The sequence below is a fragment of the Leuciscus leuciscus genome (assembly GCF_965113295.1).
Source record: "Leuciscus leuciscus genome assembly, chromosome: 6".
Lineage (NCBI taxonomy): Eukaryota > Metazoa > Chordata > Actinopteri > Cypriniformes > Leuciscidae > Leuciscus > Leuciscus leuciscus.
Window position 1 is genome coordinate 42,267,297 of NC_138730.1, and position 14,306 is coordinate 42,281,602.

Here is a 14,306-nt window from a genome sequence, read left to right on the forward strand (position 1 = left end):
AAAGCCTCTGTTGGCGTTAAAAAACTACTGTCAGGATTTACTAAAGACACACAGTGAAAAATGAGCGCTGAAAAGGTGTGGACAGGGTTATTTTTGCGGCTGACCTTATTGCATATGCATTTGTAGGAGTTTCCCTTTCAGACGCTAAATTTATGGGAGGATAATATTTAAATGAATCATGCAAGGTGATTTACTAAGGTTTGCGCTAGTCAATTTACTGGTAGTTGCGCCATTATTTAACGATCAAAAAAGCACGTCTATAATTAGTAGTTTGCGTTGGTCATTATAGAAATGATCCGGCTGCGTCTGTGTTCTTTAATTTACTATTGTTCTTTTAATTAGTAGATCACGAGCAGAACTTTCCACTCCCATCTGCGCTTTTTTGGGTTAATCTGCTTTCAGTAAATCTGGCAGTAAATCTTTTTTTTACATTCTCACTGTGCTATTTTAAACTAAACACAACAAATAAAGAAAGTCTGAAGTCCTGTGAAGTTTTACAGCAAGACAGAGATGGGAAATGATTTATTTCTCATTCAGAAAGAGAACGGTTATACTCACACTTTGAAGCGGAACTGAACTTCTTTCTCCGGTGAGGAGATTCAGTGCTGGTGTTTTGTGTGCTTGTGTTTTTAGGGAGCTCAGGGCGCTCGTGGTCGAGATGGTTCTGGCCACTGACATGTCCTGCCACTTCCAGCAGGTCAAAGCCATGAAGAACTTCCTCCAGCAGCCCGAGGGGTGAGAAACCTTTACAAACACACATCCGACCTGCTTCTCTGCTGTCTGTCACCTTTTGCTTTGACTGCGTCTCCCCAGAGCAAGATGTTATTGGTTAGAGGTTGTTCTTTCATAGCAGTAGAGACTGTATTAAGATTGATGTTTCTAAAGATGTTTCTAAAGATTCCTTAAGAGAAATAAAAAGAGACAAATGATACAGAGTAAAATATAGAGCTGTAAAATGAATGCAGATCAGATCATTTGGTTTAAGGAGAATTTGATTCAAAATGTTTGAGTTCTTATTGGGATCTTTTGATTAAAGACTTTCTTATTTTGGCAAATCTGAGCAGTTAGCTGTGTTTTTTAGGTATCTTCTTATTAATGGATTAATAAGGACTTTTTCTCAGGAGAAACATCTGAAAAGCAAAATTTGCTCTCCATTTAATCTTATTGTCATGTGTCAGAACAAAAATGTTTGTGTGTTTTCTTCACCCAGAATTGATAAACCCAAGGCTCTGTCTCTGCTGTTACACACGGCCGACATCAGTCATCCAGCCAAGAACTGGGATCTGCACCATCGCTGGACTACGTCACTGCTGGAGGAGTTTTTCCGACAGGTCTGACTCATGTTTCTTCTTCAGATCCGTTCGGCAGGTGTATGCGCTTGTACGTATGTGTGAGATGAAGCAAAAAAAATCTCATCTTGCACTATGTATTTTAATCCTCTCTCGGTTTCGCTTCCTGTTCTCTTCTGATTGCCCTTTCATCCAATCACACGCAAGCCTGCGCCAGGGTTATCATAGGCTGCAGAAACGAGAGCATGTGGAGAAGTGTGTCATTTGAGATTGTTTACACCTGAACATAACCCTCTGAAACTAACTGGCTTTCACGGCCCTATCGAATGCAGGTCCTGAAATTAAACTTTGGCATGATCACATGAACAGCACTTAAACATCGCAGCAATGTCATACACATGTATTTTTTTATAAAAATGTTTTGTTGGAAATGCTTAAAGGAACACGCGATTTTTTTGGGACTTTAGCTTATTCACCGTATCCCCCAGAGTTAGGTAAGTCCACACATACCCTTCTCATCTCCGTGCGTGCCGTAACTCTGTCTGACGCACCCACCGCTAGCCTAGCTTAGCACAAAGACTGGAGGTAAACGGCTCCAGCTAGCATACTGCTCCCAATACGTGACAAAATAACGCCAACATTTTATTATTTACATGTTGTGATTTGTATAGTCACAGCGTGTACAAATAACAAGGTCACATGACCTTACACTACTATTGAGGTCCAAGTACTCCGCCCAACTAGCAGTGCTTCGCCTTCTGAGAATATAGTTCCCAGTATGTATATGGTTAGATGATGGCTGTGTCTCATGTGACCTTGTTATTCGTACACGCTGTGACTATACAAATCACAACATGTGAATAGGAAAATGCTGGCGTTATTTTGTCACTTATTGGGAGCAGTATGCTAGCTGGAGCCGTTTACCTCCAGTCTTTGTGCTAAGCTAAGCTAGCGGCGGGTGCGTCAGACAGAGTTACGGCACGCACGGAGATGAGAAGGGTATGGACTTATCTAACTCTGGGCGATACGGTGAATAAGCTAAAGTCCCAAAAAGTCGGCGTGTTCCTTTAAAGTGCCCCTATTATGCTTTTTCAGATATTCACTTTCATGCAGTGTGTAATATAGCTGTTTGTGAATGTAAAAGTTCTGCAAAGTTTTAAAGATCAAGTGCAAAAAACTGCCAAGACGAGTCGTCAGTAATTCCAGTCTATGGTGTTCATTGGCTGCCTGTGAACAACTTAGCTTTCCTGTAGCTCAGTGGTAAGAGCATTGCGTTAACAACGCAAGGTTGTGGGTTCGATCCCAGGGGATTGCACATACCTATGTATAAATGTATAGGATAACGCAATGTAAGTCGCTTTGGATAAAAAGTGTCTGCCAAATGCATAAATGTAAATGTAAATGTAAACAACGTCTACTTTGACCCTCAAACACTGTAGTTGTAGCTGAGACCAGAAGAGTTTGGACATGTCGAGGAGACTCTGTTTCAGCACTGCAAATCCACGTTGCATGCACTTCAAAAGGATGAGGAATTGATCCGTTAAAACCGACGTCATCATCATTACTGTTCGTGTCACTGTTTGTCAAGTCAAGTCAAGTCAAGTTTATTTGTATAGCGCTTTTCACAATACAGATTGTATCAAAGCAGCTTCACAGTATTAAATTTAAATAATTAAATTAAAATAAGTTTGTGTACCCCATACGCCAACTAACCTATGAGAACGCGGGAGAATGATGACGATCCATAACAACAGACGTAGAGACCAAAGCTGTTGTGGATCCAATCACCTGAAACCCTCCGCAACTGGCAGATTTGAAGAAAATGATCATCGTGTGGCAAAAAAATAAACGATGGACAGTTACATACGTGTTACATTTTATCACGTAAGCTTTATGGTACACATCAAACAAGGGAATTTCTAGTAATCTATAGGGCCTTATTTTAACGATCTGAAACACAGGTATCAAGCGCGAAACGCAAGTGTGGGCGGATCTCGCAAATCTAAAATGGGTTGGTCTGAAGTAGCTTCATTACTCATAGGTGTGGTTTGGGCATAACGTGAAATAAAACAATCAGAGCGTCATCTCACATTCCCTTTAAGAGCAGGCGCGCTTGTTCCATGGCGGTTTGCTATTATAACGGCGGATTTGCCAGGCGAGCGCCAGGAGCGGTTCACAGCCGAGGAGACCGACGTTCTCGTCAGGGCCGTAAAACACAGAGAAGTGACATTGGGGATGGGAGAAACACTCAAATTAGCTTCGGTTAAACAGGTGTATAATAATTTGGGTAAATGTGTAAGCTAGATTTATGCCTATTTTTTCACATCTTCATGGACACCACAATGATTTCCCTCGTGTGTTAATATTGTTCCTTGTAATAATGTATGGTTTTCTAAAAATGAGAACTGCTGCGTCTGTGTGTAGATGAGATAAGCAAAGTGTATGCGCGTTGTGCACACACTATATTGATTATGGCCAAGCATGCACCCTTAAAATAGCATATGAATAACATGCGCAACGCGCCACTGACTTTAGACTATGTTTCTCCTGGTCTGTGGCGTAATTGTTTTCTAAACCTGCAAAATAGCACCAGGGAACGTTTGCGTCGGAACACCTCTTTTCGCTGAACCGCCTCCGGGAGCGCAAATTCATTCCCTAATTTACCGACGTGCGTCTGTTGAGGGAAAAGTCTGCTGTGCGTCGGGTGCAAAATATGAATGATGCATGCGTCGGTGTACAAAGTCAATTGCGCTGGGTGCTAGATAGAGCCCATAGTGTTAATATTAATTAGCGAGTCCACGAATGGCTTGGGTGTGCAGAGCATTCGCAGCTTATATGGACTGCACTCTCTCCTGATACATACTATATATAATTATTGACTGTCAAAATAGGCCCAATGCACTAATGGACTCTGTCTGTCTCTTTTGCTTTATAAAGTGAACAATGGAAGAGAGTTGCTTTCTCTGTATTACCTCCCGATCTTACCCGTCATGTGTCTGTTTATCTGCTACTAAAGGGACTGTTATAAAGCACATTCACAGCTCTATTCTCCATAGAGTGGGCTTCATAAATATGCTTTGATTGATTGACAGATTAGAGGATGGGAGCTATTCCTGTGTGTGAGCTATTTGTGTGTGTGTGTGTGTGTGTGTGTGTTTGTTTGTGTGAGTGAGTGTTTGTCTAGTATTGTTCCAGCAGCTGTACACACCAGGAGGCAGATCAATCATAACAGGCTGAACATAAAAGCATGACAGTTTATTTTAGTCTGCCTTCAAATAATGTTTACGAATATTTAGTATATGAAAAAAATCTTTCTGAACCAGACCCAGAGCTGCAACTGTCCACCGCGTCATTCCAGAAGCATTTATCTGGATTCAGACAGGCTAGTATCAGGCCACAGACTGCTGACATTGCTTATATTGAGTACGGTTATGGTGTAGCAGACTCAGTGAGCGGTGCAGAAACATTTCATTTAACTCCCATTTCAAGATGAATGAGGCTGTAGGGCTTTACATGGCACTTTCCACAAATATGCTACACTTTGGCAGTACTTCATAAGTATCAGAGCTTCAGAGGCTCAAATGACAGGTTCTTTATTGGAAGAACAATTGATTTTGTTAAATTATTAGTTAACAAAATAGGTTTTGCTAGTTAAATCTAGAGCAAATAAATTAGGGTTTTGAACTGTATTTATGTCTTAATTTTTAGTAACAAACCTTGAAATCCACGATAGAAAATAAAACCACTCATACAATATTTAGTTTGATAATCTGCCCTTTTTAATGGAAGACTTCAAGCTTTACACTGTAAATTGACGAGTTGATTTATCCACGTTTTAATATGCCTCGGGTCATTAAGCTTATAAGATGAATGCCGAGGCTTTTTAGGTCAGGTATCATCTGCGATCTCTGACCCAGTTCGTTCGCTGGATTCCATAGCTGTGATACGCTGTGTTTTACAGTAACTGGGAAATTGTCAGTGGGCAGAATCACACAGACGAAAACAAAAACAGACATCCCGACAAATTAGAATAACTGCTTAGAAATAGCATTGTTTTTTGGGAGAAACAGGTATGTGAACTAAATATCTTAAACATATTATGGTATTTTTATGCTTTAGTTTAATAAAAAATGTATTAATAAATACAGCACCTTTAACTATTTGTTGACAAGAAATAATTATCCGTTTGAGGCTCTATTTTGTACAGTTTGTTTGTGGAAAGTGCCACATATTTCATACCTGTGTTGGTTAGTAATTGTGCTATATATTAGAAAATGTCCCCCTGATACGATACTGTGTAATGTATGAGTATAGCAGTGCCGTTGAATGATGTGTTTGTGTTTGCAGGGTGATAAGGAGGCAGAGCTTGGTCTACCTTTCTCACCTCTGTGTGACCGTAAGTCCACTATGGTGGCCCAATCCCAGATCGGTGAGTGACACAAACACACGCGAAGTACGCAGACACAAATGCTCACAATTAAATCTCAATACTGCAATTGCAAATGCATTAATAATTACGCTAAATTGCAAATACAGGTGAAACTCGAAAAATTTGAATATCGTGCAAAAGTTAATTTATTTCAGTCATTCAACTTAAGGTAAAACAAATATACTATATACTGTAGACTCATTACATGCAATGTGAGATATTTCAAGCCTTTATTTGTTATGATTTTGATGATTATGGCTTACAGCTTATGAAAACCCCAAATTCAAAATTAGAATATTGTGAAAAGGTTTTCATAAGGCTTATGAAGGCTTGAAATATTTCACTTTGCATGTAATGAGTCTATATATATTATATTAGTTTAACCCTTTTAAGTTGAATTACTGAAATAAATGAACTTTTTCGTGATATTCAAATTTTTCGAGTTTCACCTGTACTCGTATTAAGCTGGAAAAGGGGGGAAAAATACACATTTCATCTTTGAACTTACCATACTATAGCTGAAACACATGGCTATTTTTATTTGAATATCTTTTTTTAAATGTAGCTCAGTGCAAAAAATGAACCATTCATTTATCCGTTTTATTGACTGTCATATGCTGGCACAAATGCTTGCAATTAAATGTAAATATTGCAATGGCAAAACTATGAGTTACGCTAAACTGCAATACTCATATTAAGCTGGAAAAGGGAAAAAATGACACCTTTCAGCTTTAAACCTACAATGGCTATTTTTGAAGATCATGCATATGAGGATCATTCATTCAAACACTTTCTTTAAATATCGTGCACAAAAATAAGCAATTTCTTTGTCATTTTCTGTAGGTTTCATTGATTTTATCGTTGTCCCCACGTTTACGGTTCTGACGGACATGACCGAGAAGATCGTCACGCCGCTCATTGAAGAGGCCTCGAGTTCAGGCCTGGCTGGATTTCGCAGGTCAGAGTCTGGAAGTCTGCTTCTGCATACAGGAATAGAGATAACGAATGCTCATTAAGACGAACTAGTCAAATTACTGCTCCGGCCGCAATAATAGCTTTCCTTAGTATCGAAACCCAATTCACTGGTTCTATTGCAGTCATTACTGCAAATCCAATTCAGTCCCGATCAGATGCCTCAGTTGGATCGTTTAGAAAAAGAGTGAATGTTAGTAAGTGCACTGCTGTTTCTGACCTTTTTAATTCAGTTTAAAGTGATCCATCAGTTCAGACAGCTCTCACTCCACTCTAACACAATTTAAGTTTGAAAGTTCCTTTGGACTCTCTAAGTAGGAGTTGAATATCCACTGCTGACTAAGCTTAAGAGCACATACTTTCTTTGCGTAACAAATTGCATCTTCTGCATATAAAGGACTGAATTATATCCCTTCCCTTAGAATGTATGGTAAACTAAAACAGACCGGAGGTTCATAGAAAGGACACAAAGCAGCGGCAGCATAATAATGATCAACAGAGCAGGACATTTAGGTAGATATGGGGATGTTACAGAAGCTTAGTGGATATGATTACTGCCGATGTATATGCAATATTGTGATTTATGACGAGTCCTATCCCGTCATCTAAACCAGTATTACTGCCGGAGATTCGAAGAGGAGCAGTGTGAACAGCTCTGGATCTGATGGAAGCGGATCCCTGAACTGCTCGCTGCTCACTGTGGACCTGAAGAACTTCAAGGCCATCTGGAACGAGGCGGTTTCTCTGAACAGAGAGCGCTGGAAGACGCAGGCGGATAAAGGTGCGAGTAGATTCATCCCTGTGAGAATGCATATGTTTGAGAACTGTATCTGGGACGTCACGCAGAATAAATCATCCTCAGACAGGACGGTTTGCACACTGGAAATCAACAGCAGAACAAGTTTAGGAAAGACATTCAAATCTATTTTAAATAAATGCTGTTCTTTTAAACTTTCTATTCATCAGAGAATCCTAAAAAAAAAAAAAAATCTATCACGGTTTCCGCAAAAATATGAATCAGCACAACTGTTATAATAATAATAAATGTTTCTTGAATAGCAAATCAGCATTTTAGAATGATTTTTGAAGGATCATGTGACACTGAAGTAATGATGCTGAAAATTCAGCTTTGCATTACAGGAATCAAATAATTGTTTTGATAAATTCAAATAGTAAACAGTTATTTTTGTTCGTAATATTTCTGGGTTTTTTTTATCATTTTTTTATATATATATATATATATATATATATATATATATATACTTTTTTATCAAATAAATGGTGCCTTGGTGAGCATAAGTGACTTCTTTCAAAAACATTAAAAAATCTTACCATCCGAGTTTGAAACCTTCAAATGTGAATATTAGTACTGAATTGGTACATCCAAACTTTTGTAGCATTTTGCACATTTCATGCATTCTGACTCTGAGTAAGTGAATAGTGAATAATGTGCCTCTCACTGTGTCTCATACCAGAGAGAGAGGAGAAGGCCAAACGAGAGCTGGAGGAACAGCAGGAGGCAACCGCGGAAAACAGAGAGCCGGAGCTGGCGGGACCAAAGAAAGACAGGGTGGGAGAGGATAACCCGGAGCCAGGGGGGGGGAACGGACCCCCGGAAGAAAGTCCCCATGACCACTCACAAAAAGAAGGGGAACATCGGAAATTACAGAACGGTATTGTGATCAGATGAAATGACTGTTACTGTCAGCTCAGTTAATGTTGCTCAATTTCAAGATGCATCACTTACTGCCCTCTGGTGGATAATCATCATAATAATAATAATATAATAATTCGTTACATTTATATAGCGCTTTTTCTGAGACCTCAAAGCGCTTTACATAGAAGGGGGGAATCTCCTCAACCACCACCAATGTGCAGCATCCACCTGGATGATGTGATGGCAGCCATATTGCGCCAGAACGCCCACCACACACCAGCTTACTGGTGGAGAGGAGACAGTGATGAAGCCAATCAGTATATGGGGATGATTAGGAGGCCAAGGGGCAAATTTGGCCAGGATGCCGGGGTTACACCCCTACTCTTTCGAAAGACATCCTGGGATTTTTAATGACCACAGAGAGTCAGGGCCTCGGGTTAACGTCTCATCCGAAGGACGGTGCTCTTTTGGCAGTATAGTGTCCCCGTCACTATACTGGGGCATTAGGACCCAAACAGACCACAGGGTGAGCGCCCCCTGCTGGCCTCACTAAGACCACTTCCAGCAGCAACCTGGTTTTTCCCAGGAGGTCTCCCATCCAGGTACTAACCAGGCTCAGCCCTGCTTAGCTTCAGTGGGCAACCAGTCTTGGGCTACAGGGTGATATGGCTGCTGGCTACTCTTATCATAGTGAGTAGAGTAACTAACACTGTGTGTGTGTGTGTGTGTGTGTGTGTGTGTGTGTGTGTGTGTGTGTGTGTGTGTGTGTGTGTGTGTGTGTGTGGAGAATTCCTTCCCACTGCATACTGTGCATTATGTACTTGATACAGCATGCTATTCAAAACCATAGTTTGCCACATAACCACATTAGATTTAATTAAGTGATATCCATTCATCAACTGGGAAATAAATGTAATTTGATCAAATCTATCTATCTATCTATCTATCTATCTATCTATCTATCTATCTATCTATCTATCTATCTATCTATCTGTCTGTCTGTCTGTCTGTCTGTCTGTCCGTCTGTCTGTCTATCCATCTATCCATCCATCGCTGTCCGATCATATTTTGTCTTTTGTCTGTTCTGCTGAATGTGTGCTCATCTGACGTCTGTAACAGGAGAAGTGTCTGAAGAGGCAGAGTCACCAGCAGATGAAGATAAGAGAACACTCAGTGGTAAACATGCATGTTTATTCTGTATTCTGTCCGAATGTGTTTTTGATGTCACTGTAGGTAGTTACAGAATGTATTAATATCTGAATGTCATTGCATCATATAATAAAATATCAGACCGGGTGGCATTGTTTAAAAGAAAAGTGCACCTGTGGTGTCTCTGCTAGGACACCTGTGTGAACTTCACCAAGAAAATCCACAAAACAGTTAACTAAAAGACATTGAGACAGAAAAACACACACTCAATTTGATATTTCATGTGGTGACATTCAGGTTTTTAACTTTAGAGTGACTGAAGTTCCCGTAACACTTTTATTTTTGATGGTCCACTTTAGACATTCTATAAGTAACTTTGCAACTACGGGAGGAATGTTGGTAACCAAACGGTTTTGGTCTGTAAATATATCTAAATACCAATTCAGATGCAGATTCTGAAAAAAATCATGTCTATTGTAGCCTAAAAATTTAAGTGCAATAAATTATATGTTGAATAAAATAAAATAAAATAAAATATTTATTTCTATAAAAATACTTTTTGCAATGTCTATTTGATTTTCTCATTTAACACAATAATGACTTTAAGTGACTTTAAGTGAATTTCGAACTCTGTACATGTCAACTAACTAACAGTATTAGTAGACTGTCTGCTTAATTTCTGCTAACTCTTTATTTTAATGGTCCCCCAACAGACAGTAACTTTGCAACCAACTTATTCTACTTACCTGAACCCTAACCTAACAGTCCACTAACATGTAGTTGCAAAGTCACTTATAGTTAGTAGAAAATCTAACGGTGACCACCGAAATAAAGTGTAACCAAAGTACCTAAACAGTTTTTTTGCTGTTCTCATGTCCGAGGCTGTTTTTCCTGATATGAGTTTCTTCACTCTGATTCGAGCAGAACCTGCGAATGCCTAGAGTGATTTCCAGTGGCGTCTTGCGGTCCGACATCAGACACAGAAGCGGTGAACTTCCCCTCGGTTCTGAAGGTCCACGGCGCCCTCTAGAGGACACAGCTAATGCTTACATCACTTTGTGTTCGGCCTCTATCCCCTCCAAAGCCTTTGCTGCAGTTATCTCCAGACTTTCACAAGACTGATCCCTCTGAACGATGAAGAATGTCACAGGCGAGGGACAACAGCTGCTTTTGTCTGGTCTGTTTTATTAACTGAAGCAGATCTCATTTCCCTCCCAAACCTTTAGAGAGCAATGAGTTCATCCGCTAAGAAAAAAGCATGCAAGAGCTGAAACAATGCCATTATACAGTACACATGAATTCTTGTTAAAACCTCCTTCATTTGTAATTACACACACAAATGCTTTTTAGGTCTTTCTGCATTTGCAGTCGGATGACTTGCCACGTGTCTATGATTTATATCTAAATACTATATGCTATATAATATGTAATATGCGGCCTGCGTTAAACTGTAAATAACTAATCTTAGCAGTTGCACCCGTGATCAATATTCACCCAGATCTGCTTTTGCGCAAACGTGCTCTGATGCAATGTCTGCGTTTGTTGGCAATGCCTCATCAGCTACTAGAGGTTGCGTATATGAAACCCTGAATGTGCATATGTATTATTATTGTAAATGACTGTCTGCATTTAGATCAGAGCTTTTATAACTGAGAAAAGCCGTACGAAGTGGCAGTATTTCTTATTGGAGCACGTCTGTGTGCAGCTGTGGAGTAGAAAACGCCGGATTCAACCTAAGATTTTTCCTTCTCTCGCTTACCTTCAGATGCCTTTCTTCATGTAGTCCTTCTGAAAGCGAACCGAACGCAAACGTCTTCTACAGGAAACGCTCACGCACAAACTAGCAGTCACCATAGACGATGTAAGTCTTAGAACTGAACGTAGTAGTGTGTAAGTCATAACCATATCACTGTGCTCGCTCTGCAATACCTAGATATTTGCCGTACGTCATTTTTACTGATGTCCTGAGGTTTTTGTGACAAGCGTTTCTCTGTCCTTTGAGCAGGTAATCTAACAAAAAGAAAGAAAAAAAAGCAGGGGAGAACATGTCCTTAACATTTCAGCCCAAAATCAAAAGAAAGCAAATAGGAAATGACATTTTGCATGAAGAAAACAAACCCATTTTTGAGGGCCTTTTAACATGATTTTCCTGGCAATATAAGCTCATTTTCCTAATTTCTTCTCATGAACATATCCAGACATTTTACTTTTGAGTTTTTGTAATTCAGGTTAATCTTAAAGACGCTCTAACAAATACACTACCATGCAAAAAAAAAAGAAGATTTTTTAACGTTTTGAAAGAAGTCTCATGTTCACCAAGGCTGCACTTATTTGATCAAAATATAGTGAAATATTATTACAATTTAAAATAACTCTTTTCTATTTTCATATTTTTTAGAATGTAATTAATTCCTATTATGGAAAAGCTTCATTACTCCAGAATTCAGTCACATGATCCATCAGAAATCATTCTAAAGGCATTATATTTATCATCCTTGGTGTGAACGGGTCTTAATATACTGGCTTGCTGCTCAAGAAACATTTCTGATTATTATCAATGTTGAAAACGGTTGCTTAATATTTTGTGGAAACCGTGATACAATTTTTTTCAGGATTCTTGGATGAACAGAAAGTTCAAAACAACAGCATTTATTTGAAATAAAAAATCTTTTGTAACATTATAAATGCTATTTTTGATCAATTTAATGCATCCTTGCTGAATAAAAGTATTATTTAATTTTTTTAATATCTCATTAACCCTAAACTTTTACATGGTAGTGTTGGCCTATCATTATTGTATAAATACATTAGCAATTTAAACAATATATCATTGTTGTTTTTAATATTCCAGTAATAATGAAATTTGGTGTTTTTATTTTATTTGACTTTTATTTTATTTTTGCTTTAAGGCAATGCAAATTAGTTAACATAAATGACATAAACATCAAATATGCATTTTTATTATTCAAAAATAACTGCTGAAATATTTGTTTTTAATTCAATATAATTTATTTTACTTTTGATTTCAGGGTTAAATGTGACTTGGACATGTGATTGACAGGTTTTGTGAAGTTCATTCATTATGAAGTTCATCATTCAGGAACTGCTTTGTTAATTGGAACATTTAACTGTGTTATTTTCTCCTATTTGTTTCATCTGTTGTTATAAATATGGTTTCTCTGACCTGAGACAGGATAAACGTGTACATTCACGGCGACTCTGGCATGTTCTGAAGGTGTGAGGTGAGAAAAGTTGAATTTCTGAATTATTGTTTTTATTTATACAAAGCCTGTAAAACGATTCTTCCTTACTGTATCTAATTTATGTATATTATTTACCGAGTTATTGGTGTAAAAGTTTGTTTTTCTCTTTTCCCAATATCTTTACACAGAATGAATATCATTGTTATTTGCCCTGACAAAATGAGAGCAGATAATGGATATGAATTTCCTGAAATGAAGCAAATGACCACTTTATTACATGGGTTACATGATTCAGTTTGCCTTCTTGTGGTTTACTGCAAAGCTTCCTGTAGATTCAGACTATTACTAGTTTTGGTTTCAGATCATGGGGTAGATGAATGTGATGGCGTGTGCTAAAATTATGCTTGTGTGTGTGTGTGTGTGTGTGTGTGTGTGTGTGTGTGTGTGTGTGTGTGTGTGTGTGTGTGTGTGTGTGTGTGTGAGCGAGCTGATCATGTCCAATTTGTAAAAGTTGACACTGTGATCTTTAGTGTCTATCCGTCTCCATGATGTCTGTTTTTGAGCAGGACGCAGAGAAAGAGAAAAACATCTGTGTCTGCACATGCGTGATTCACAATAAACATCAACTTAAAGGGCTCAGAACAAACGTGCTGCTGTTTTTGGGACTAAAGTGTGTGTGTGTGATTGACGAGTTAAAGGTATAGTCCACCCATAAATAAAATTAATTATCATTTATTCACCCTCATTTAGTTTCCAAATATGACTCTCTTTTGCGAATCACAAAAGGCAAGATGTTCAGTGAACAACTTTATTTTTGCTATAGTTTATTTTGGGGCTTCAAATATGGTTGTGGACATTGGGGGACCTTGAAGTCAAAAATGTTCAGATCCATTGATGAATTCAGAAACCCTTGTTATTAGCGACACCGGTGGCCGTTAAGTGAACTGCAGCCAGCAAATTCTCATGCTCGCACTCACAACTCGCATTTAGATGACTGTGTAAATGTGCCGTGCTTTCCTCTCAATAGCAAAAAAATAAATAAAATGACAGCAGTGAGAAAACAGCAGTTAAAGGACAATTCCAGTGAAAAATGAACCTAGGGGTAATTAACACATGGTTACCGAGTCGATCGTTCTCTGGGGTGCGTTTTCATGAAAATCGAATGTAAAGAGTTTTATCTCTAAAAACAGATTAGCTTATAATGCTAGTATATAGGGCACAGAGTAAGTAAAAGTAAATCGCTAGTTAATACCACTAACAAGGCTCAAAATAGCCTCACACTAAAGGCCAATTTATACTTCTGCGTCAGGTGCGCGTAGAAGGTACGGCGCAGCATACGCATTGACGTGTACCATACGTCGTACCCTTAATGCGTTTCCACCTACGCATTTCCGGAATGATCTTCTGCACTCTGCACCGCCCTCCCGCCATTTTTAAATTCCGAAGATCAGTGAAGAGCCATGGAAATAGTGACCGAGAGATTGCTTGAAGAAGTGCGGAAATACAGCCATCTGTATGACTCCTTCAGTCACCATTGCTCGTAGAAACCTAAACTCAAAACAGCCGCGAGGAATGTAAACACAGTCGAACATTAAAACCCACCCGCG

The 14,306-nt window shown here is 38.8% G+C and overlaps 1 protein-coding gene across 2 annotated transcripts in view; it reads left to right on the forward strand.

Moving 5' to 3' along the window:
- Positions 1-13,402, forward strand: part of LOC309501072 (dual specificity calcium/calmodulin-dependent 3',5'-cyclic nucleotide phosphodiesterase 1C-like) — a 57,203-nt gene extending 43,801 nt beyond the window's left edge. Inside the window, exons 10-17 of one of the 2 annotated variants that reach the window (XM_082173036.1) lie at positions 634-735; positions 1,211-1,331; positions 5,637-5,718; positions 6,562-6,676; positions 7,305-7,471; positions 8,166-8,363; positions 9,467-9,523; positions 10,421-13,402. In XM_082173036.1, the coding sequence (XP_082029162.1) occupies positions 634-735; positions 1,211-1,331; positions 5,637-5,718; positions 6,562-6,676; positions 7,305-7,471; positions 8,166-8,363; positions 9,467-9,523; positions 10,421-10,437 (859 nt within the window). In that variant the 3' untranslated portion in view covers positions 10,438-13,402. The remainder of the gene's footprint in view (positions 1-633; positions 736-1,210; positions 1,332-5,636; positions 5,719-6,561; positions 6,677-7,304; positions 7,472-8,165; positions 8,364-9,466; positions 9,524-10,420) is intronic. The other variant, XM_082173035.1, reaches the window with a different exon arrangement.
- The last annotated feature ends 904 nt before the right edge of the window (positions 13,403-14,306 follow it).